Genomic DNA, 25,136 nt, shown 5'->3' on the forward strand with positions numbered 1-25,136 from the left:
TTATGTCGTATACAGGTACAACAGCTTGATTAGTGACTGTTCAAAGTTACAACAGCACTGAAAAAAGTGACTTATGACTGTTTTTCACACATACGACCGTTGCAGCCTCCCATGGTCACATGACCAAAATATAGACCCTTGGCAACTGGCATGTAATTATGATGGTTGCAGAGTCCTGGGTCATGTGATCCCCTTTTGCGACTTTCTGACAAGCAAGGTCAATGGGGAAGCCAAATTCACTTAACAACTGTGTTAGTAACTTAACAACTGCAGTGATTCACTTAACAGCTGGGGCAGGAAAGGTCCTAAAATGGGGGCAAAGCTCACTTAACCGTTTTGCTCAGGAACAGAAATTTTGGGCTCAATTGTGGTCGTAAGTCGAGGATTACCTGTATATATTTATTTTATATACACAGAGGGAAATGTCCTAGATCAGAAACTGAGAGACTTGAGTTCTAGTCTTGCTTTAGACACAGCCTTCTTGGTGACCTTGAGCCAGTCCTTTTCCTTCACCACCAGGAAGGAGGAGACAAGGGCAAACCACTTCCAAATATCTTGCCAAGGAAACTCAGGGCCTTCTCCAGGAAGTCTCCAGGAGTCAAGATAGGCTTGAAGGTACCCAAAAACTCAATGCCAACCCAACCCAACCCAACCCAACCCAACTCCTCAATAGAGAATTCAACATATCTCAGAACCTTTTCTTTTCAAAGAGAATCATTGCTCACAGTCATTAATCATATACATACTGTAAAGTAGGCAATACTTACAGTAGGAACTAATGGTTGACCACACTCATTACTCATATACATATTGGTGAGGAACGCTTACATTCAAAACTAAAGATTGTGAAGGAGACTCCCACTGGTTAAATTGCATTGCCTGTTTGCTGGGTTGCTACCATAAACATCAGTTTCTTCACATCAGTTTTGGCTACCAAGGTAGCCAGTCCATAAGAATTAAGGGCCTTGGTTATGGATTTCCAGGTTATTTATTTGGTTTACATCAGGGGTGGGTTCTACTTACCTTTACTACCAGTTCGCAGCGGGCTTACTTCACTCGTACACATGCGCAGAAGCGTTTTGATGACGTCGGGGTAGGTGGGCGGAGCCTCCCGCCAGTTTTACTACCAGTTCTATAGAACCGGTGCGAACCGGGGGCAACGACGTAAACCATCCCACCATTCTACTTACAGTAGTGGCCAAAATTGTGGAACCCTTTTGGGAAAAGTGTATTTTCTAAAACTAGCTAATAACACCACTTTTTTTTTGGAGTAGTACCATAAAATTATATATCAATGGAAAGATAATTTAATCAAGAATGTAATGCAATAACTTTTATGAAGGATTTGCTATTAGAATAGCAGTTACTGTGTAAAGAAGAAAACTGGAACACATAGAAAAAATGAGATATACAAAAATTATCACCATAGAAAAAACGAGATATACAAAAATTATCACCATGTTGGTTAATACTTAGTTGGGTAAACTTTAGCATGAATTACGGCCTTACAACGTCTTCCCATGGAGTGAACCAAGTCTTTTAGTTATCATGTGAAACCAAGGTTGAATAATTGCTTCTATTAACTGGGTTTTATTGCTGGGTTGTTTCTGACTAACAAGTTTCTTTAGTCGGCTCCATAGATTTTCAATTGGGTTAAGGTCTGGACTATTTATTCCCAGGCCATTTCAGCAGTGGAATAGGATTATCTTGAAACTCCTCCCAAAAAGTGGTGTTATTAGCCATCAAGCCTCAAAAATACACTTTTCCCAAAAGGTTTCCACAATTGTGGCCACTACTGTAGCTGGAGAGGCCAAAGGAATAACATCTTGAGACGTAGGTTGGGGGCATTTGCTGAGTGTCCCCAACCTACAGCCTCAAAGATTAGGGGGACATGGTCCAGATTGCAGGCTTTTGAAACATCCATCCTTGGAGTCCTATGCTCCCCTCTCCCTCATTTAAAAGTTTCTCATTCCAGAAACAAAACTTTAGAAAAACAAAAATAAAAGCTTTTGGAGTTCACCATTTAATGCAGCTTCCACAAAGTTACCTTCCTAGTTACTTTACGCATCAGAATCAGTGGACAACTGTCTTACATGGTTCCTTTTACCCCCACACGATTATTTCTAAGGTCCCTTTAAGACATTTCCAGCTAAAAACAACTTTATGAATTCCAAAACTGGTTTTTTTATACAGTAAAAAAAAAAAAGAGAGAGAGAGAGGAAATATTTTGTTTTAAAAATGAGGCATCCTGAAGAACGGATACTAAAGGGGGAAGAAAGCAGGAGTGAAATCTAAATTTTTTTACTACTGGTTCTGTGGGCGTGGCTTGGTGGGGGGATAATGTGACTGGGTAGGCGTGGCCAATTTTTTTTTTTTTTACTTTTAAAACCATTTTTTCTACAACCTCTTTGGCTAAGAGGTTGTAAAAAAATGTTTTCAAAAGGCTCTGAGGATCCAAGCTGAGTTCCCTGATCGGGAGGGGCTTTTTTAAAAAGCCTCTGCCGATCAGGGAACTCAGCTGGGATCGTCAGAGAATTTAAAAGAAGAAAAGGTTTTTTTTCTTTTAAATGCCTTTGATGAGTCGCGTAATCATCAGAGGCTTTTTTTTTTTTTTACTTTTAAAAGCATTTTTTTGGCCGAAGTTGTAGAAAAAATGCTTTTAAAAGTAAAAAAAAAGCCTCTGATGATTGTGTGGCTCAGCTGGGCATGGAGGGGGGGGCAGGGATTTTTGCTACCGGTTCTCTGAACCACCCGCCTCCATCGCTACCGGATCGGGCGATCCGGTCTGAACCGGCAACATTTCACCCCTGGAAGAAAGGAACAGAATGAGAAAAGCCAGAAAGAATGAACCAAGGAAATTAAAAATGTGTTTCTTTCTGTGACAAAATGGAAGGGATTTTTTTTCCTCCCCTAAACAAATTCACAGTGTGTATTTGGCAAAACGATGAATTAAGGAACAAACTGCATTTTTCACAAGAAAAGTGGCATGGAACCGCTCTTTGCATTTCTGACTCCATCACAACCTACTCCGGTAGGGAGTATGATTCATCACTGAAAAGGTTACAGCCCTCCTTCCAAGTGCCTGAAGAAAAGCTTAACATTTGGTAAACTAAATTGAGTTTTAAAAGGTACCAATTACAGTTTGCCTGAAATGAAATCTCCACACACACCCCACTCCAATCCTTTTCTTCAAAGTTTTTTCAAGAACCTCTTAAAAGCTCCATTGTCAAGAAGAAGCGGTTCTCATATTTTGGGCCCAGCCTGCCTGGCCTCGGGGGGTGGGGTAGAGTGGATGGAACCCCTCTGGAAAAGTGAAGAAAGACATCTTGAAATTCTCCCCTTCCTCCAAAACAAAAATCCCCTTCCCCGATTTCCCCCCGTTTTTCTCAACAACCAGGAACGGTATGCTTTGAGTATTCCATTCATGGAGAAATTGTAATGCGCATAAACATATAAACATACCTTCAGTCTCAAATTATACAGGTAGTCCTCAATTTACGGCCACAATTGAGTGCCAAATTTCCATTGCTAAGCAAGACAGTTGTTAAATGAACTTTGCTCAATTTTATCACCTTTCTTGCCACGGTGGTTGTGAATCACCGCAGGTGTGGAGTGGATCTGGCGTCCCTATTGACTTTTGATGGTCAGAAGGTCCCAAAAGGGAATCACATGACCCAGGGGACATTGCAAACATCATAAATACATGCAGGTTTGCCAAGCGGCTGAATTTTGATCACATGACCAATAGTTGTGAGTGTGAAAAATGTTCATAAATCACTTTTTTCAGTGCTGTTACAACTTTGAATGGTCACTAAACAAGTGATTGTAAGTCAAGGACTACCTGTAAACCATACCACAAATTATGACTATGTTTGGACTGCAGCAAAGGGAGATGCTGGTTGTGAGTGTGCTCAATAGCACCAGCTGGGTTTTCCTTATTGTCCTATATGCCTCTCCTGTGGTTGTTACACTTTAAGATTGTCTTCCCACCAATCCTACCCACCTCCAATCACAGGAGGGTCCCTGATCCCATTAGCAAATGACACCCAAAGCTTTCAAGCAAGCTGCTGGCACATGTCTCAAGCAAGGAGGTAGAAGGAGGCAGTGTAGTGTATATTGGAGGGGTGATCCTTTGAGAGCTGTATACCAACGAGATTTATTTTAATGTATGCACATTAATGTACATTCAAAGTGACAAAGTTATTATGCTATTCCATTCCATTCCATATTTTCCATTCCCAATGTATTGTATTGTATTGTATTGTATTGTATTGTATTGTATTGTATTGTATTCTATTCTATTCTATTCTATTCTATTCTATTCTATTCTATTCTATTCTATTCTTTTTTTTTTTAATTAACCCTAACCCTAATCCTAACCCATTTCCACCCCAGGGGAAGGATACTGCAAAACTCCCATTCCCACCCCACTCTGGGACCAGCCAGAGGTGGTATTTGCCCGTTCTCTGAATTACTCAAAATTTCCGCTACCGGTTCTCCAGAACCTGTTAGAACCTGCTGGATTTCACCCCTGATCCTATCCTATCCTATCCTATCCTATCCTATCCTATCCTATCCTATCCTGTCCTGTCCTGTCCTGTCCTATCCTGTTTTTTTTTTAAAGAAATTTTATTGAATTTATAAACATATATATATTTATATTTCCATTAATATCGGATGTGCAGTGTTTTTAACTATCTACAAAATATATTTCTGGTGACATTTAGGTTACTTTTTGCTTTTAGTTAACACACCTTTTTCTCTTCCTTTCATTTTATCATTCATCCACTCATACCACCTTTCCCACACAGTATAGTATTCTGAATTCTCATCATCATTTATTTCATGGGTTAATTTGGTTAATTTGGCTTATAACTAGGAAAATACTGGAGTGCGCAGAGATGACCAAAATATCCTATCCTATCCTATCCTATCCTATCCTATCCTATCCTATCCTATCCCATCCCATCCCATCCCATCCCATATGTTCCGTTCCGATTCCATTCCATTCCATTCCATATTTTCCATTCTGTTCCATTCCATTCCGTTCCATTCCATTCTGACACCTTCCCAACTAACTACAGATAGTTAGTTCAAACAGCCCTGAAAAAACAAGACTTATGACCTTTTTCCACAATTATGACCACTGCAGCCTCCCCACAGTCACATGATCAAAATTTGGATGTTTGGCAACTGGCATGTATTTATCACTGTTGCCGTGTCTCAGGTTCATGTAATCACCTTGTGTGACCTTCTGATAAGCAAAGTCAATCCGGAACCTTGTTACTTACCTAACAACTGTAGTGATCTACTTAACAACTGTGGCAAGAAAGGTCGCAAAATGAGGCAATACTCACTTAACAGCTGTCTTACTTAGCAATGGAAATTTTGGTTGTAAATCAAGGACTTACTTGTATATGCTCTGCCTCGTACAAACACCATCCTTAAATCTAATCTTGGATGACTCTCCACACTGCTCCTATTTAACGTTTCCTAAATTGAAATAGATACAACTGGCCTTTCAAAATTCTCCACCAAACACATGGGCAGGAAAATCCTATTATTATTATTTTTTTTCCAATTTTCTTCTGGGGGAAAAAGAACTTCTGCAAAGGTTTCTTTGGATAGGACTCCCCTCTGTGTGGTAAGACTAACTTTGAAATATTTTCTATAGTACAGAACATTCTCTTTCAGCTCTAATCCTCTTGCGTCGTCTTTGTTTTGCTGCTTTGTTGTTGCCTTGGAATGAATTACAAAACAGCTTACACATTCCTTAAAAAGAAGTGATTAATAAATCATACACTTTTTCTAGCAAACTACAAAAATAAATACTCCTTTCTTTCCCTTAACTCAAAGAATGAAAATAATGTCAACTCTAAATACAGTTACTTAAACATTGATCTGAGGCTTCACACTTAACATCTCCACAGCATGTAAAATAAGGTTTGTGTCAGAGAAACTACAAATAAGTTGTCTCAGTGACGATGGAGATTTTTTGGAAGATAAATGGCTGAAATTGTTCTTTTAACTTTACTACCATATCAAATTGAAGATGGCAGAGCACTGAGTTAAACAGCACCCATTTGTATAGCTGTGTAAAATAATAAATTGTAGCAGAAAGACTGATGCAGGCAAATATTAAAAAATGGATGTCAAGAAAAGCCATTTTAATTTTGTTTGTTTGTTTGTTTGAAAAGTCTATTAACTAAGCAACAACATAACATATCTTCAATGCATGTTATTTATCCTAAAATCTACTGGTTTGCATTTTATGGGATGGATGGATGTCGTTGGATTTATTTATTGAACATAAATCTCTCTTGGCTACATACTCTTTATACCTCAGATAAATGATATCTTTTACCTCAGTTGAAAATAAATGTACCGTATTTCCCCAAAAATAAGACCCTGTCTTATATTTTTTTAAACCCTGAAATAAGTGCTTGCCCTTATTTTTGGGAACCGGCTGTGCATGTGTTTAAATATTTCTGGGGAGGAGGAAGCTTATTTTAGCACATATGCTCAAAAGCCCAATTGGGCTTATTATCAGGAGATGTCTTATTTTAGGGGAAACAGGTTAAGACCCTGTCTTATATTTTTTTTGAACTCCAAAATAAGTGCTTGGCCTTATTTTTGGGGAGGTATTATTATTTTGGGGCACATGGAGCAAGATGGGACTCCTCTTGCCGTCTTACCTGGTTTCCAGCTCTCCTTTTAAATATTTTGGGGGAGGGCTTATTTTTGGGCGAGGCTTTTTTTTAGTGCATGCGCACAAAAGCCCGATTGGGCTTATTATCAGGGGATGTTTTATTTTCAGGGAAATAGGGTAGCTGGGAAAAATGTAGGGCCTTTTCACATATTATGAATGTTGATGGATACCAAGGTACTTCAATCCCACAAATGAAAATAGGAAGACTTGGTTGAGAAATGTAACTAATTCAAAGTGATATGCAGACAGATACTCTGGCCGCAAGCTAGAATTGATTCCAGTTTTGGATCTGTATGCTTTGTGGAAAACTTGATTTGATAAGTGCATAACGCTGTCCCTACAGCAGGCAAAGAAGTCATATAGCCTGGGGCCTTTATGCCGATTGAGCTGCTTTAATTAAATATCCATTCTATGATTACTTTGAATGCTGCAGGTAATAAAAGTACAGGTAGTCCTCTTTTTAGTGGCTGCCTCATTTAGTGACTGTTCGCAGTTATGATGATGATGAAAAATTAACTTTACAACCAATTCTCGCATTTATAACCGGGTGTATAAGACAAAAGAAAAGTGAAGTAAAATCATAAGCACAGTTAGTTTTACTTAGTGACTGCTTTACTTAACAACTGAGTTGCCAGTCTTAATTGTGGTCGCTCAATGAGGAGCACCTGTGTATGGATGGCTGAACTGACGAGCATTGCATTGATGCATTGATGCATCCTGTGGGTGCACAATAATTATGGGTGCACAATTAAAATAGCCCCTACAATTCATTGTTTGGAAATTCAAGAGGACTCTGGCAAGGCCCCCTTGTGGTTCTGCAGTCAACTCAATAGGTGAATATCCTCGTCGGAAAAAAAAACACATTAACTTGTCTGTTGAACCATCCAAACAAGATGACAGGCAATCCTCAATTTACAACCACTTGTTTAGTGACTGTTCAAAATCTATAGAACCAGTGCGAACCGGGGGCAACCCACTACTGATCAGCTGCCACCCTGTGATTAATCTTAAAGCAAACACACATATTAGAGCTAGTCACTGACCATGACCCAAGTGACAAGGATGAGCGTAAAATAATAATAATAGCAGCACCCAGTGTTTAAAAGTCTGTGAACTGTACCCATTTTTAGCATCAGGAAAAAGGGAGGCAAGAAAATAATAGCCCACAAAGACCAGAAAAAGAAGGAAAAAAACATATATATTTGACCTGGCTACTTGCTTTAGACCCTGATAGGCCAAGCCGAGTTCTCCATCTTCATTCAGGTACCCCCAGTCCTCAGTCTTGCTAGAAAGAAAGGACAGAGGAAAGGGAAGGAAGAGGAAGACAGAAAGCGAAGACAAAAAGTAATAATCAGATGCAGATCAAAGGGAAAAAGAAAGCTTCAGTCGCAAGCGATTCACAAACCTGTAAGCAGGAACCACAAATGATACTGCTACGTGCAGTTTTATTCATGGCTCACATATAGCGGTCTAGGACAACTCGCTGCGGCCAACTCGCCATGAGACAATTCAAAGCTGTATTAACAGTTTCATTCAGTTACTTCAAAGGAAGAAGCAACTTAGAACTAAGGAGAAATTTCCTGATGGTTAGAACAATTAATCAGTGGAACGACTTGCCTCCAGAAATTGTGAATGCTCCAACACTGGAAGTTTTTAAGAAGAGATTAGATAACGCTTTGTCTGAAGTGGTGTAGGGTTTCCTGCCTAAGCAGGGGGTTGGACTATAAGACCTCCAAGGTCCCTTCCAACTCTGTTATTCTATTTTACTTTTATTATTGGTGACCATGTGTTCGTCAAAATTATTGCACCTCTTGTATTTCTGGGTTGACTTTCTTTATTTTATCATTGTTGGCCAGAGTTTCGTCGAAATTAATTTAATTTTTGTATTTGTTGAATTATCCCGCGACGAGTTGTCCTGGGGCAAGTTGGCTTGTGGTGAGTTGGCAGCAGCGAGTTGGCCCATTCCACACACATGGATAAGTGTGCTTACATTTTCAGAACAGCGGTGGAGGAACGATGGCCCTTTTATGACTTGTGGACTTCGAATCCCAGAATTCCTGAGCCAGGAATTCTGGGAGTTGAAGTCCACAAGTCATAAAAGGGCCATCGTTTCCCTGCACCCCTGTTTTAGATCAACCACATAAACTTATTGTACCGAAGGAAGGTCATAGCGAAGCCAAGAGAAGACCATTGTGAGGGAAATGCTCACTAAAAGCACAATCGAAGCATTTGGAGATAGAATCAACCCAGTAAACTTTATTGGAAAATACTTGAAGTGAGTTACTGGGCTCCCTGCCAGCAGATTGCCAGAGAAAGACCGGAGAATGCCCTCTCCTGATATTATACACCTTGACAATAACATCGAAGCCGCTAGCTAGATAATAGAAAGATAAGGTAATGTAATTGCCCTGTGTCATTTTGTCCTGCTTCGATAAGCTATTCAATTTGATAAGCTTTGATAACTTTTTCAAAAAGCGAGTGCTATGATAAGCTGTTTATTTTTTACTCAATTATTCAGTCAAGTGTTTATGTGTGGCATCAAAAGTTTGCAGTTTATTTGCCTTCTGCTTACTTTCTATTGATTGTCTAGGTCGGTCACCGCTCTGGGTGTTCAGTTATGCATGTATCCTAATTCTATCGAAAGCCATAATACCTTTCCACATAATTCTGTACTGGTAGTCAGGGGTGGGATTCAGCCGGTTTGGAGCGGATGAACCGGATGCTAATTTTACACCCACCCTGCCCCTCCCCTCCCAGGAGTCTCCATGCGGCCCGTTTTGGATGCCAGGTAAGTGCAGGGCCTGCGTGGAGGCTCTGGGAGGGCAAAAAACGGGCCTCCCGGAAGTTCCGGAAGTCTGGAAACGGGCCTGTTTCCAGCCTCTGGAGGATCTCCGGAGCCTGGGGGAGGCCATTTTCGCCCTCCCGGAAGCTCGAGGAAAACCTCCGGAGCCTGGGTAGGGCAAAAACGCCCTCCCCACACCGTGGTGCAGGAGGCTGAGTAGGCCACGCTCACCATGGCCACACCCACCCAGCAACCGGGCAGAGAAAATTTTTGAATTCCACCCCTGCTGGTAGTCCTCGCTTAATGACTGGTTGATTAGCGCCATTCAAAGTTAAGATGGATCTCCTCAGAGCTGCTTACAACCCATGTTCGAAGCTCTGATGGCCGCACCCCTATTGCAGTCATGGGATTACATTTTGGGTGTTTGGAAACTGGTTTGCTTTTATAGCCATTTTCAGTATTCTGCGGCCATGTAACTCCAATTCTTGGCTTCTTCTTTTTTTTTTTTTTACACTGGTTTCTGGCTTTCACTTTCAGAATCTGCCAAAAATTCAGGTAGTCCTTGACTTATGACCACAATTAAGCCCAACATTTCCATTGTTAAGTGAGGTATTTGATAACTGAGTTTTGCCTCCTTTTACAACACTTCCTGCCACAGTTGTTAAGTGAATCACTGCCGTTGTTAAATTAGTGAAATTGTTGTTAAGTGAATCTGGCTTCCCCCTCTTGACTTTGCTTGCCAGAAGGTCACAAAAGGGGATCACGTGACCCCGGGACACTGCAATCGTCATAAATATGAGTCAGTTGCCAAGCATCTGAATTTTGATCATGTGACCATGGGGATGCTGCAACGGCCTTAAGTGTGAAAAACGGTCATAAGTCACTTTTTTCAGTGCTGTTGTAACTTTGAATGGTCACTAAATGAACTGTTGTAAGTCAAGGACTCCCTGTACTCCCTGGGGAAAATGGGTTCGCTTAACAACCATGGCATTCACTCAATGACTGCGGCGTTGGCTTAACAATTGCAGCATTTGCTTAACAACCACTGCAAAAAAAAAAAAATGTCACAAAAGCGGGGGCAGCCACATGGGGACCTGCTTAATGACCATCACGATTTATGACTGTAATTCCAGTCTCAATTACGGTTCGTAAATTGAGGACTACCTGTGTACTGTACTTACTAAACATGGAATGCTGTGTACCAGGCAACTTTTGATTACAGGGTGACAGTGGGAAAATCCTATCTTGCAAAACTGAATTTGAATGAGGTTTCTGGGTATTTTCAGTCTTTCATAATGGTGCAATGTGCACACAGGTACATCAAAACACCGAAGTGGTCCAAGCCAACCAGACAACCAGCCAGCCAGCCATGGTTTATATGATCAACATAATCCAGATTGAGTAACTGTAATGTAGGAGATCTGTGATTTGACCAGATCCTAGCAGACGATCACTTGAATACTGTTGTGGCTCCGTTACCTGAGCCTGTGTCATCGGCAGGAGAGGACTCCGAGAGTGAAGGAGAGGAATTGGCAAGGCCTCCCTCTCCAGGACCCTCCTCTCTGGCAATGCCTTCGGTGTCCGTCGAAGGGCAAGAGATAGGGCCGGGGCCAAGAATGTCCACGCAGCCACAGATGGACAGTGATGAGGGTAATGAGTCTTGGCTGGATCCTCGGCAGCGTCGCAGAGATAAGCAACAGAAGAAAAGGTGTGCCAGAGATTAGGCTGAGTCACTGGACCACACCCCACAGGGTATAAAAGGGGATGAGGTGGCCATTCAGACTCTGTGACGGACAAAACTAACTACTATCAAGTCACATTGCATCTTTGGAAACAACATTATCGGCCTTGGATTTATTTTACGAAATGGACAATTCTTGACTGTGTATTTTGTTTATGGAGTAAAAGTTCTTGGCAAGCAGCTACTGGGTTGCTGCCAAGCGTCTTATCGGAAGAATTGGTTGTCTGCTAGTTTATTTAACCCCCAGCTGTCTGTTTGTGTGCGTGTGTGAGACGGGGACAGAACAAATACGAGCCAGCAGTGTGTGGCAGCAGCCAAAAAAAGCTAATACAATCCTGGGTTTTTGTATAAACAGAGGCATAGAATCAAAATCGCATAAAATATGACTATCATTTTATAAAGTCATTTTATAAAGCCACAGCTGGAATACTGCAAACAATTTTGGTTACCACACTACAAAAAAAAGAATGTTGAGACTTTGGAAAAAAGTTCAGAGAAGAGCCACTAAGATGATCAAAGGCCTGGAGACTAAAACATATGAAGAACGACTGTAGGATTTGGGTCTGGCCAGTCTAGAGAAAAGAAGGACTAGGGGGGACATGATAACAGAATTCCAGTATTTGAGGGGCTGCCACAAAGAAGAGAGGGTCAAATTACTCTCCAAAGCACCAGGGCAAAAAAAAAATGGATGGAAACTAATCAAGGAGAGAAGCAACCTGGAATTAAGGAGAAACTTCCTAACAGGAAGGGCAAATAACCAGTGGAACAGCTTGCCTTCAGAAGTTGTGGGTGCTTCAACACTGGAGAGTTGTTAAGAAGAGACTGGACAGTCACTTGTCTGGATTGGTATAGGATCTCCTGCTTGAGCAGGGGGCTGGACTAGAGGACCTCCAAGTTCCCTTCCAGTCCTGTCCTATCCTATCCTATCCTAGAATTGAAAAATAGGTTACAGAGCTCACATGTGACGCTTTAATTCATTCTAAGTGGGGGAGAAATTCCCCACTATCCTGAAATATAGTCATAGAAAATGTTTCAGATTTTTCAATAAAGGAATCCCTTTGCAATCTGAAGGCTTGACTACAGAAGACATTAAACACACACAATTCACCTTGAGCCCAAACTTTCACAGCGGCAAATTGTTTATCCAGGGGATCATTTCAAAGCAAGCCCTCTGCATGGGGACCTAAAGGCTTTGCCAGTTTGGTCTAGTGCAGGGGTGTCAAACTCAAGGCCCAGGGGGTGGATTTGGCCCATGGGGTACTTAGATCTGGCCCATGGGGCCGCCCTGGAAACAGCGAAGGATTGGCCCATGGTGCTTCTGCCAGCGAAAACGGGCTCCCGAGCTCTGTTTTCATCTGCCACAGCCTTCTGCAACCCTCTGCCAGTGAAAACAGAGCTCAGGAGCCTGTTTTCGCTGGCAGAGCGCTCAGGCCACCACATACGCCCCCGTCAAGAGTGACATCAAGTTGGCCATGCCCACCATGGCCATGCCACCCCCTCCCCGAGGTCAAACACAACCCTGATGTGTGTTGTGGTCCGCCAGCAGCCTGCGGAGCTGGTAGCGGAGTCAGGCAGTGAAGAGGCTGGGGAGGAACATGGGCCAGTCCTGGAGTCTGGGGAAGGCCTGGACGAGGGCTCTGTGTCGGAGGCAGAGATGGGGCCAGAGCCATCTGGGAGTGATGTGCGGGCTCCGGAGCCCCCAGAGTTAGACAGTAGAGAGGCAGAGGAACAGGAGGATCCTGTTCCTAGTGCACGCATGCGCAGAGCTGCCAGAAGGCAAGAGCAGCTAAAGCAAAAGGGACAACTCGGGAGTAAGGCCAGGAGATGATTGGCCCCTCCCATAAGGCTTAAAAGAGAAACAAAGGCACTTGGGCCTTTTTGCAGGAAAGCAATGTTGCTACCTCTGTTTCCAGTCGGCATCTCTTGTTTGTTTCTGAATTTGTGGGGCTTTGCCTTGTAAGGCCTTTGCCAGGGTGTCAAAGAAGATAAAGGTTGGTGATTATCCCAAAGGACTACTTCCGAAGGACTTGTTTTTGGCAACTAATTGGGACTCAGCTGGAAATGATAGTAATTCTCAGTTGTTACAATAAAATAAGTTTTTTTGGGACTAATTGTGTATTCTAATGACTCAGTAAGCATAGGTCACAACAATGTGGCCCTCAATGAAATCGAGTTTGCACCACCCCTGGCCTAGTGGTTAAGGCACCAAGCTAGAAAGCAAGAAATTGTGAGTTCAAGTCCCGCCTTAGCCATGAAAGCAGACTGGGTGACTTTGGGCCAGTTGTTTTCACAGAGTTGTTGTTGTGAGGAAAATAGGAGGAGGAAGGCATGCTTGGATATGTTTGCAGCCTTGAGTTGTTTGTCAAAGTAATAAAGGTGGGATAGAAATAAGTAAAAATTCTCGTATTGGCTTCACTCTGGCCTAGCAACCACAACCCACCTGTGCCAGAGAATGAGCTTTTTCCCCCTCATGTAAATTATAGGTGCAAAAAAAAAAAAGTTGTGGTGAATAGCACAAAGAGCTAAAACCCCCATCCTGTTTTGTGGATTAGGGATTTATCAGAACAAACTGTGAAGGGAAAAAAAAAAGCTTAAAGTGATGGAAATAAACTATAAAACGAATGCCACATGTATCCTGGCCTGGAACAGAGAGGCTCTTGCTAACAACTTGGGAGAAATAACTTGAATCTCCCCTCTAATGGGGTGGAACTAGGAAATAACCTTTTAAACATTACAAAGCAGTGATTGTTAAGCATAAGTACTCAACTGCTGAACAAGGTACTGAAGATCAATTTGGACTATCAAGCATAAGGCTTGGCAGGGTTCCTCAACAGGCTGGGAAAAAAAATATTCAGAATTGCAGATTTGACTCTCCTATTGTTCGCAAAACCTCTCCTAAAATTCCTATTCTGTAAAAAAGGTAACTCAAGAAAGGTACCCTTAGTACTGAATTCAACAATTGCGCAAATTACAAACACAGAGCAACTGTAACAGCTGGGCCCCTATTAAATAAATGGAAAAACGGTTCATATTTCCATTGATCAGTGAAGAGTTTCTTGTTGGAGGCATGACCCTTAAATCTTTTCTTTTAAATGGAAATTGCCTTGCCTTTTATGAGATGACCTGACACAGAAGTTCATTTACATCTTTTTAGACTGCAGGAGATGAGATGCTAGCAGGGGGCCACATGCAATAAATAAAATTGTTTTAAAGGACCGAAATCTATTCTGCCTTAAACATCAAGCTGTTCAGTTCCATTCCAAATGAAACTTTAATGGCAATAGCACTTAGACTTATATTCCACTTCACAGTGCTTTACAGCGCTTTCTAAGTGGTTTACAAAGTCAGCCTATAGCCCCCAACAATCTGGGTCCTCATTTTACTGACCTTGGAAGGATGGAAGGCTGAGTCAACCTTGAGCTGGTGGGAATCCAACTCCTGAACGGCTGGCAGCTGGCAATCAGCAGAAGTAGCCTGCAGTACTGCCTTCTAACCACTGCGCCACCACAGCTCTTTTGAAATAGACAAGTCCAGCAACTCCCAAATGAGTCTGTATCAAATACCTATACTAGCACAAGAGCACATGACGGCCATGGCCAGGGGGGCTTTTTATCAGGTTCGCCTGATACGCCAGTTGTGCCCCTTTCTGAGTTGGGATTCCTTATGCACAGTCACTCATGCTCTCGTCACTTCTCGCCTGGACTACTGTAATGCTCTCTACATGGGGCTCCCCTTGAGGAGCACCCGGAGGCTCCAACTGGTCCAGAATATGGCCGCGTGGGTGATTATGGGAGCGACATGGCGCTCCCATATAATACCTCTCCTGCGCGAGCTGCACTGGCTCCCGGTGGTCTTCCGGTTGCGCTTCAAGGTGTTGGTTCTCACCTTTAAAGCGCTCCATGGCTTAGGGCCAGGGTATTTACGAGACCGCCTTCTGCTACCGATAACCTCCCGCCGGCCAATACGCTCTCATAGAGAGGGCCTCCTCAGGGTGCCGTCGGTCAAGCAATGTCGACTGGCGGCCCCCAGGGGGAGAGCCTTCTCTGTGGGAGTACCTGCCCTCTGGAACGAGCTACCTCCCGGAATACAGCTGATCCCGGATCTCCGCACTTTCCGTAAGGCCCTGAAGTCGTTTTTATTTCAGCAAGCCGGCCTGGCCTGAATAGGTTTTTATGGGTTAGTTTTTTAATTGTATAGCTTGGGATTTTAAATTGGGAGGCCGATTAATTTAATTTATTTTTAGTTATCTTAACTTTTATATTGTATGTTATTTTAATTTTCGGCTGTTCACCGCCCTGAGTCCCTTCGGGGAGAAAGGCGGTGTATAAATTCAATAAATAATAATAATAAAGATTTGCTGCCCCTGCTAGTATCCTATTCAGGGGCAATGCCACCCAATGATGGCATCCTTATTTCCTAGATGCAAAGCCATTGAGAAAAAAGGACAGGTGAATTCTCCAAATTTTTGTTTCCTTCCCACCAACACTGACCAATCAGCCTTGAGGATTTAATGACTATTGGGTGGAAACCTGTTAAAAAAGGAGCCAACCAGTGGTGGGTTGCCCCTGGTTCACACCGGTTCTATAGAACCGGTAGTAAAACCGGCGGAAGGCTCCGCCCTCCAACCCCGACGTCATCAAAATGCTTCTGCGCATGCGCAGAAGAACGCACGCATGCTAGAGCGAAGCGAGCACGCGCGCACTGCCCCGTTGCAAACCAGTAGTAAAGATAAGTAGAACCCACCCCTGGAGCCAACCTAGCAGAAAGGAGAAATTTTCTGACAGTGAGAACAATTAATCAATGGAATAGTGTAGGAAGTTAGCACCCACCCCTTTCCTGGAAGAGTGAAATATTTTAGGAAATATGAAAAAGGCAGAATATTATATTTCCTGGATGAGAAATATGAGAAGCATATTTTACAGACAAAGCAGCTCCCACCTTCCTGCCCCCCACCCTTTGTCAATGGGCCATTAAGGCCTGGGCCAGTCTATTCTACATAACAAAGATCTACCTCCTTCAGGCAGAGCCATAGTAGGAATTGCCAAAGATCCAACAAAGATAGGATTAGCCCTCTACACAATAGCAGCAGAAACTCACCACATGTGACCTGGGAAACGCATGTGACCATCAGCCAGCAAGGCCCCCACCCCCTGGAAGTCTGACAACCAATCAGGATATTCTTTCGGGGCCCCAAGTAATGCAGAGCCAGAGAGAGCATAAAAACCCGAGGATTTTCTGTATCTGCCCCTTTTCTGTTCAGGAACTCAAGCCATGTGATCCTGTCCACCATTAAACCATCTTTCCAAGCAGTCTCCATGTTTCCAGTGTCTGTTTCCCCACTTGGAGCAGAACCTAGAAGGATGTTTCTTCCAACAATAGCTTGCCTCCCAAGGTTGTGGTGTTCCATCATTGGTGATTTTCAAATATAGACTAGACAACCATTTGGCTGAGATGGTATAGTGCACCTGCTTTGAGCAGTGGGTTGGACTAGAAGACCTCTGAGGTCCCTTCCTGCCCTATGATTCTTTAGAGATAGTCCTTGGATTATGATAGCAATTGGGACCGGAATTCCTATCGCAAAGTACTATGGTCATAATGCACAATGTCACGTGACCTTATTGCTTAGTGATGGCAATCCTGGAAGTCGCTGTTGCTATCGTAACCTGAGGACTGTGTGGGTTATTCAGTGAGGATCTCATGTGACCAAAAATTGGAAAGAGGAGGGAGTCCTAGGAAGCAGATTGGCAGCAGGAATTCAGTCAATCTCAGTTTCCGTATGCCACCATTTAAGAAATATCGTGGTTCTGAATATATGGGGGGAACAAGGCCAGTTTGAAAAGACCGGTGATTCTGACATAATTGTCATATTGCTTAGATTCAGCACTTGTGAATCCAGAAGTGAAAGGGCCTGTGAATGAGCTGCAAGTCAATGTGAGGGAAAACTCAGCCAAAGAAATGCTTGCAGAATTGACCAAGATAATCGTAGCAAAGGGATAAAAAGGTGTGAGAAAGAAGGAGGGAGAATTATAGACCCAACAAAAGAAAAAATCAATATATACAAGGGAATGACTCACATTCACAGAGAAGAAATGGCTAGGGACAATTGTAGCTATAGATTTGCTTTGTTTCCGTATTTTACAAGGTTGATACCCCAAACAGCAATCAAAAGAATGCTAACTGAAACTTCTCCACTTAAAGTAGTAAACATGGATGTTTTTCAGGAAAAGGTTCCAGGTTTCGTCCTTTTCAAGGTTCTAGGTAAGATCCTTGCTTCAGAAACAGCTAGCCTTCAATATTGATGAGAGAGAGGGAGAGAGAGGGAGAAGTCTAATGGTTAAGCCACAAGGCTAGTTCTGAACTGAAGAAGCTTCTTGGATGAAAAGCAAAATGTCTTCAAGGAAAAAAAAAAACCCAAGAAAGTCCAGTTGTCTTTTGAAAAGCACTTTTGGTGCACTTAAAAGTTTGTCAACGTTTCTCCACAATGAGATTTAAAAAGAATTCAGTTCGTCTTACTATTTAGGATGGTTGCCAGATACTGCAAAACAGTTCTCCAGAAGTTCTCCACAACACAGGAAGATAAGTTAAGATAAGATAAGATAAATTCCCCACAACACACGAACATATGAAGACATGTCTTCAGAAAATCTACAAAGTCCACAAACATTGTAAATGCTCCAGCACTGGATGTTTTTAAGAAGAGATTGGATAACCATTTGTCTGAAGTGTGTAGGGCATCCTGCCTAAGCAGGGGGTTGAACTAGAAGACCTCCAAGGTCCCTTCAACTGTTATTCTATTCTAAACAGGCACACCACATTAGCCCAGACTATAGGTGATGTTTTTATAAGAGGAAGTAATGTATGTTTCTTTAACAGTCCTCTCACTGTTGATTATCCGCTCTGGTGATACTCCTTCCAATTAATTTAAAGAGTTTAAGTGAGTTTAAAGAGGCCCCAGTTCTAATTTTCCTGGCCTTTCATAATGGATAGATCAAGACAGCTTACCGATTAGTTTGACACATTCCATGGTAGGCCTCAATTGCATCTTCTGGATCCACATGTTTGTCGCTATTGGGCCAGCTGGTTTGCGTCTTGAGGTTTGATTCCTTAAAAAAAGTCAAAAGATCAATATTTTGCCTTATAAAATTATTGCTACTTTTCATAACATGTTGATTATGCATGCAGTAATTTGGGTTTGCAAGCACATTTACCACAGCCACAAAATAAATGAAAACCAACAGAAAGCTAACAGAAAAAGCCCAAGTAATACAACTTAAAGGAAGTTAAAGAGAAAGAGAGAGATAGAGAGAGACTAGATAGATTAAAAAATCTGGTTAAATTCTCTTCCCTCTCCTCTAAAGAATCCTGCATTTTAAAGAGAGCAGTGAGGATTCTCTGTTGAAATATACCGAATAATTCATTTCACAAAATTACTGCTCCCAAATTTAGGAGCAGGAATATATGATACCAACATGAAATCAATGTGTTTGCCAGTTTACAAGGAGAAGAAATCAGTGATAGAATAACGCTGGGATCTAAGGGTAAAGGTTTCCCTGTCCAGTTGTGTCTCATCTCTGTTTCTGGGCCAAAGGGAGCAAGGGTTGTCCGAAGACATTTTTCCATGGTTATGTGGCCAAAGGTACATGGAACATTGTTACTTTCCCACCAAAGTGGTACCTATTTATCTACTTGCAAGTGCATGCTTTCAAACTGCTATGGGAAGGGGGAACTGGGGAAGGAACGGGAGCTCACCCCATCTCAAGGTGCTGGAGTCTCAAACCCAGGCTGTCAGCTTTCCAGCTGACAGGCTGAGCATCTTTAACCATTAGCCATCACGCCCCCTTCTAGGAGGGCTTAAAACTGAAAGTGAAATGGAGAAAGTTATAAAATTCATCACGGTACTGGAGGAAATATACCAGGTATAGCCAAAGTCATCCTCAGAAATTAGTCTTTGTATTAGTTCAGTTGTTGCAGATAGAGAAAAATGACGTGTAGCAGAATTTTATTCGTGTAGCTTATATTCCTTCCTACTCTATTCTCCTATTCTAAAAAAAATAAATCCTGGGATGCAACCCTAAAGAAGAAATTCTGTGGTTCTGTAAAGTAATCCAAATATTAATTCTGCACATTCATCACAATGACGACAATCTCTCATTGTAGCAAAAAGCTTTAGAAAATAAAAGTTGTCAACGCAAATACTGTGAAGAGTGTGCTTCATATAATTTAGGAGAAGGATTAACTTTGATATTGCCTTAGGATAAGCCTACGGATAAGCAAATCAATTAACACCCATTTCATTTTCCTAACTGCATTAGCATTTTTTTTCAATTAATAAAATGTTTGCTAACATTTATGTGTGTGTGTATGTATTTGTGAGTGTCTAGATAGACAGACAGACAGACAGACAGACAGACAGACAGACAGATATCTATCTATCTATCTATCTATCTATCTATCTATCTATCTATCTATCTATCTATCTATCTATGTCTGCCCATCTCTCTATCCAAAATGACTTTGGATGACTTTGAACACATTTTTCTCTGATGTTTGTATGTACAGTAGTTATTAATATTATTATTGAAATGTACATGCATAAATGCCTTTTTAAAAATACATATTAATTTGTTTTTATTCTCTGGCCCATGCCTTTCCCTGATTAAGACTTCTGAATCAACATTTTCCCAATGCAACTTCTTTGAAATGCGAATCATTTTTACTGACGCTTGCAGCTCTTTTGAAGTTAGCATTGATGCAACTGAAACTGGTTGGTTAATCAAATGCCAGGTTCTTGCCTGTGGACATTTCTTTACCTTTCACTTCAGTTTATTTATGTTTTGCAGTGCCATCATTTTTTTAAAAAACCATACTGTCAATGTGCCCATCATTAGATCAGCGGGAAAAAAGCCTTTCGAATATAAGGGACTTCTCCCAAGTGAATACAATAGAGGAGCATATAAACCAAGGGGTGCCAACCTTGGCAGCTTTAAGATTTTGTCGACTTCAACTCCATAATTCTGCAACCAGCATGGCTGGAGTTGAAATCCTTGGTTTGAAATCCACAACCTTGATTTGCCAAGTTTGGAGACCCCTGACATAAACTAAATTTTTCTTATACTTGGGCAACTTTCTAAGGAAAGCACCTGGAACTTAACTGCAATCTTTTGACAGCAGAAACTTCCATCATGAACCAGGAATAGAAAAACACCCTAGCATAACTCTACCTCCGAAGCAGCTAATTTCTTTTTCCTGAACCATCCTGGTCATCTACATTTTTAGAGCAGACATAAATCTTGGCCCAGAGTGGCCCAAGAATCCTCTGTTTCATCATAGATCTCCAGATTTTTCAGCTTCCTTATCACAGAGTAAGAATGGCATATTTAAATCCCAAGGGCCAATCCGCTGCTTAATGCAGGAACCAAAATTAAGCATCCCTGCTAAACTTGTCCTCTGCTAACTCGTGGTTTGTCACATATCTCAATACGGCCTACAAACAATTCCATTTGCTGTTGATTCCTGGTGCAATGTTGATTCAATGCTACATCAATAGCTTTGTTTGCTTCAACCTCTTTGTTTGTTTGAAAGCTCACTGAAGGCCCCACCAAGTCCAGTGGAAGATTAGGAATGGGAAACCCCCTGAGGCTCTTCCAGAAACCTCAGAGCAGCTCTTATTCCCACCCTAGATCCAAGCTTGGAGCTGAGAACTGTCCATTTGCTCTACAGATTGCAGCTCAAGATGGACAATAGCAGTAGCACTTAGACCTATATACTGCTTTACAGTGTTTTACAGGCCTCTCTAAGCGGTTTACAGAGTCAGCCTATTGCCCCCAACAATCTGGCTCCTCATTTTACCAACCTCGGAAGGATGGAAGGCTGAGTTAACCTTGAGCCTGGTGAGATTTGAACTGCCAAATTGCAGGCAGCCGGCAATTAGCAGAAGTAACCTGCAGTACTGCACTCTAACCACTGCGCCACCGTGGCTCACCATCAATCTCCATTACTGCATTGTGGTCAAGATACAGAAGAAAAGCAAGTAGCACATCATTCCTTTATCTGCCAAAGCTGAATTCAATGTTTTAGAATTTTCAAGGCCACAATTTGACTAGTTTTGGAGCTAGATGATTTCATCAGTGCTTCATCGGACATATTTCTTCTGCAAAGGCGGTTTTTTCCAAAAGGCAACTAGAGTTTCGTAGGATTTTTTTCCCCCTTGAAAACATTTTGCTTCTCATTCAAGGAGCTTCTTCAGTTCAATTCCAGTTCTACCTGACTAGTGGGGAATAGAAGGATCCAGTCAATTAGAACTGAAGAAGCTTCTTGGACAAGAAGCAAGGTCGACTCAGCCTTCCATCCTTTCTAAGGTAGGTAAATTGAGGGCCCAGTTGTGGGGGCAGTAAGCTGACTTTGTATAAATATACAAAAGGATGAAGGCTATTGCTGAGCATATTGCTGAGCACATTGTAAGCCGCCCTGAGTCTTCGGAGAAGGGCGGCATATAAATCAAATTAAAAAAAAAAATGTTTGGAAAGAAAAAAATCCAGCTGTCTTTTAGAAAAAGTACCTTTGGGACAACCATGACCTGGATGATTGAGAATCTCCATAGACCAGGGGTCGGCAACCTTAAGCACTCAAAGAGCCACAAAGGTCCTAACCGAAAGCCCCCCGTTCAATTCTGGAGCCGACCAGAAGTCCAGTTCCCCCACTATAGAGTCTCCTCCTAGCATGGCATCCTTTTTCCTCTATCTGTCCTAACTGAAAGCCTTATCAATTGTGGAGCCGACTGGCGACAGGGAGCTGCAGCAGAGGGATGAAAGAGACACATGTGGCTCCAGAGCCACGGGTTGCTGACCCCTGCCGTAGACATTTCCTCTGCATGTCAAAATCTGCATCATTTTCCAGTTTACAGATTTAAAATCAGAAGTTTCCCTCCTTCCCTCTCTCTCTTTCTCTTCTCTCTCTCTCTCTCTCTCTCTCTCTCTCTCTCTCTCTCTCTCTCTCTCTCAGATAACGCTTTAAAAAAAAGTGGAGGAACAATCATCTTGTAAACAACAAAAATGGCTTTGTAATTTTAGTAATACGACGTGCACAACAGCTGACAACGTGGTGAAAAGAACACATGCACAGTGAGGTAAGTTGCACACACTTTCTCTTTCGTTACCATATTTCTGCCTGCGTCTTTTTGCTGGGCTGCTCTTATAATCTGGGTCCTGAGAATGAGCACCTCTTCCTTCCGTACTTCCAGCTCTTCACTAGCTGACTTGAGCTGATTCAGGAGTAGGTTGTAGGTGTCATGAACGTCATTGGAAGAATTGTTTTGGACTACGCCATCCACAACAGTCTTCCTGAGTTCGTTTAGGTCATTTTTCAGTTTCTTGTTCTCGGATTCTAACTCTTGCCTCTATTAAAAAGGATATTTGAAAAGTGATTCCCGTTTCCATACATTTTTATAACTCATGGAGGGCAGGTGTGTTGAAGTGTTTGGAAAAAGACACACACACACACACACACAAAACGGTCAGCTAGATGCACAGAGCTGGGTGATAAAACTTAAAACAGATGGGGGAGCACATTTAAATTAATGTTTCATTTCCTTTCCATCTCTTGGAGAGGCCAGCTGGTAAAACAAAGCAGGTGGCGAGAATATACAAACCACATCAAATGCAAGAGGCAGATTTATCTCCCAAGTGGGCTTGTCTGCTGCTGTATTGAGTGGACAGCAGTGACAACAACACAACATTCAGAAGAATCCACTAGTGGTCACCGTCGGAAAGTACAAAAAAGGAGAAAACTTCGAGATCTTAAAAGTCACAATGGTTTGCAACTGAACAGAGCTAGAAGAAAACCTTTGGATTTTGAGTTTTAGTCTTTCCTTCTCTAAATACAGACACTCTTGAGAAATTGCTCTCAACTGTTGAATGAGACATGGGCATTACCCTTGTTTTTCCCTCAATGGACTGATTTTTTTTCCAGGATTGAGAAAAACTCACTTAATTTACCCTGCCTTGTTTTGGGGCAAGTGAGATCCGGATGTGCCAGAAATCAAAAGAGAAAAAACTCGCAACGGATTTCATGACTGATTGATTTTACATCACAGCTTGTTAGGGATACTATAAAAGAAGCTGCAAGGAAAATGAAGAAAAGGACCTGGGACGATTCCACTGACTGAAAATTCAGCTTGTTTTGTTCTTCCTTTCTTTGAATTACTTCCATCCCAGCTGTTATTATAAAAATGATCTAAATTAAAAACTGATCCCCTGGGCTTGTTATTCACTTTATTCCTTTAGTACAACATTTTTAAGGCATAAGACATGGGGTAGAAACTGATTTCTAGAAGCCCTCTAGGTTGAGCAATTCAGAATAAAGCTGGAAGGAACCTTGGAGGTCTTCTAGTCCAGCCCCCTGCTTAAGCAGGAGAACTGGTTAATTGGGCTCACTGTTAGGAAGTTTCTCCTTAACTCCAGGTTGCTTCTCTCCTTGATTTGTTTCCATTCATTGCTTCTTGTCTTGCCTTCTGGTGCTTTGGAAAATAAATTGACCCCCTCTTCTTTATGGCAGCCCCTCAAATACTGAGTTATTACTATCATGTCCCCCTTAGTCCTTCTTTTCTCTAGACTGGCCATTCCCAATTCCTGCAACTATTCTTCATATGTTTTAGTCTCCAGTCCTTTAATCGTCTTTGTTACTCTTCTCTGCACTTTTTCCAAAGTCTCAACGTCTTTTTTGTAATGTCATGACCAAAACTGGATGCAATAATTGGTTAACGTGCTTTCAGTAAATAACACTTCATTATATGCTTTGGAGGACTTTGCAAGACCCATGAAAACCTCGGTGATCACGAATCTTTGTTGTTTTCGCTGCAGAGGTATTACTTCTAGTCCTCTAAAATTGCAATACTGCCCAAGTATGTTTTGCCAATTAAGTTTCGTCTTCTATGATCACCAAAATTCTGAGCTAAACTTAGCTTCTTTCACAAAATTTGATTTCCCAAGAGCCTCATTTTTCTAGTTTGTCCATTTACCAATATTTGAAATGGATCTCTATCTCTGATTTCTGGGGAAAAAAAAATGACTACAGGTAGTACTCAAGTTGCAACTGGGACCGGAATTTCTATTGTAAATTGTTGCGTCATAAATCAAGTCAGACCCAATTTTATAACAATGGTTGAGTGAATTATGTGTTCGTTAAGTGAACCCAGATTCCCCAATGGGCATTTTTTTACTGGAAACTGATTGCATGATTGCAAGATGCTCTATTTTCCAAAGCACCTGTAGGCAGGACAAGAAACAATGGATGGAAACTAATTAAGGAGAGAAGCAACCTGGAATTAAGGAGAAACTTCCTACAGTGAGACAATTAATGAGTGGAACAGCTTCCCTTCAGAAGTTGTGGATGCTTCATCACTGGAGGTTTTTAAGAAGAGATTAGACAGTGTGCTTCACTCCACCTCTCTTCATGTGTGTTCGTGGTACCAATATTCTCCTTTTGGTTGATTTCTGATCTCATATACATTCTTTTCCCATTAATTTTTCCCATTAATTCTAGAAGCAGCACAGACTATTTACAAAAGTGTTTTGGGGTTTTAGTGCTTTTGACACCTGCTGACTGCCTGGACAAGTCCTTGCAGTTTTCTTGGCAAAATATCAGAAGTGGTTTGCTATTGTCTCCTTCCTTGGGCTGAGAGAGAGGTCCTCGCCCAAGGTCACCCATCTGGCTTTCTGCCCAAGGGTGGGGGGCGGGATTAGAACTCACAGTCTCCTGGTTTCTGTTGTTTTAATCACCGCACCAAATTGGCTCTCACTTGCAAGATACAGTAGAAACTTCCTATTCTTACTTGCGTTGGAAAAGCAGGGGGAACGCCAGTGAAGGAAAAGGAGGCTACTGATTTACTCCCTGCTAAACTTTTATTG

General features: G+C 41.9%; 1 protein-coding gene and 1 long non-coding RNA gene across 8 annotated transcripts in view; one reads left to right on the plus strand and one right to left on the minus strand.

Annotated features, from left to right (window-relative positions):
- The window catches only part of MYO5B (myosin VB), a 321,534-nt gene that overhangs the window by 29,456 nt on the left and 266,942 nt on the right, over positions 1-25,136 (minus strand). For 2 of the 7 annotated variants that reach the window (XM_034401760.3, XM_087885552.1), the window contains 2 exons: positions 22,388-22,627; positions 18,235-18,335 (listed from right to left, as the gene is read on the minus strand). In XM_034401760.3, the coding sequence (XP_034257651.2) occupies positions 18,235-18,335; positions 22,388-22,627 (341 nt within the window). Of the gene's footprint in view, positions 1-7,916; positions 7,995-18,234; positions 18,336-22,372; positions 22,628-25,136 lie in introns of all 7 variants that reach the window. The other 5 variants (XM_034401761.3, XM_087885553.1, XM_034401759.3 and 2 more) reach the window with 4 other exon arrangements.
- Positions 22,270-23,259, plus strand: LOC132711514 (uncharacterized). Its single transcript, XR_009622400.2, has 2 exons — positions 22,270-22,357; positions 23,200-23,259. It is a non-coding gene; the product is annotated as an uncharacterized LOC132711514 (long non-coding RNA).

Source organism: Pantherophis guttatus, chromosome 2 (genome assembly GCF_059756535.1).
Source record: "Pantherophis guttatus breed Tessera chromosome 2, ASM5975653v1, whole genome shotgun sequence".
Classification (NCBI taxonomy): Eukaryota; Metazoa; Chordata; class Lepidosauria; order Squamata; family Colubridae; genus Pantherophis; species Pantherophis guttatus.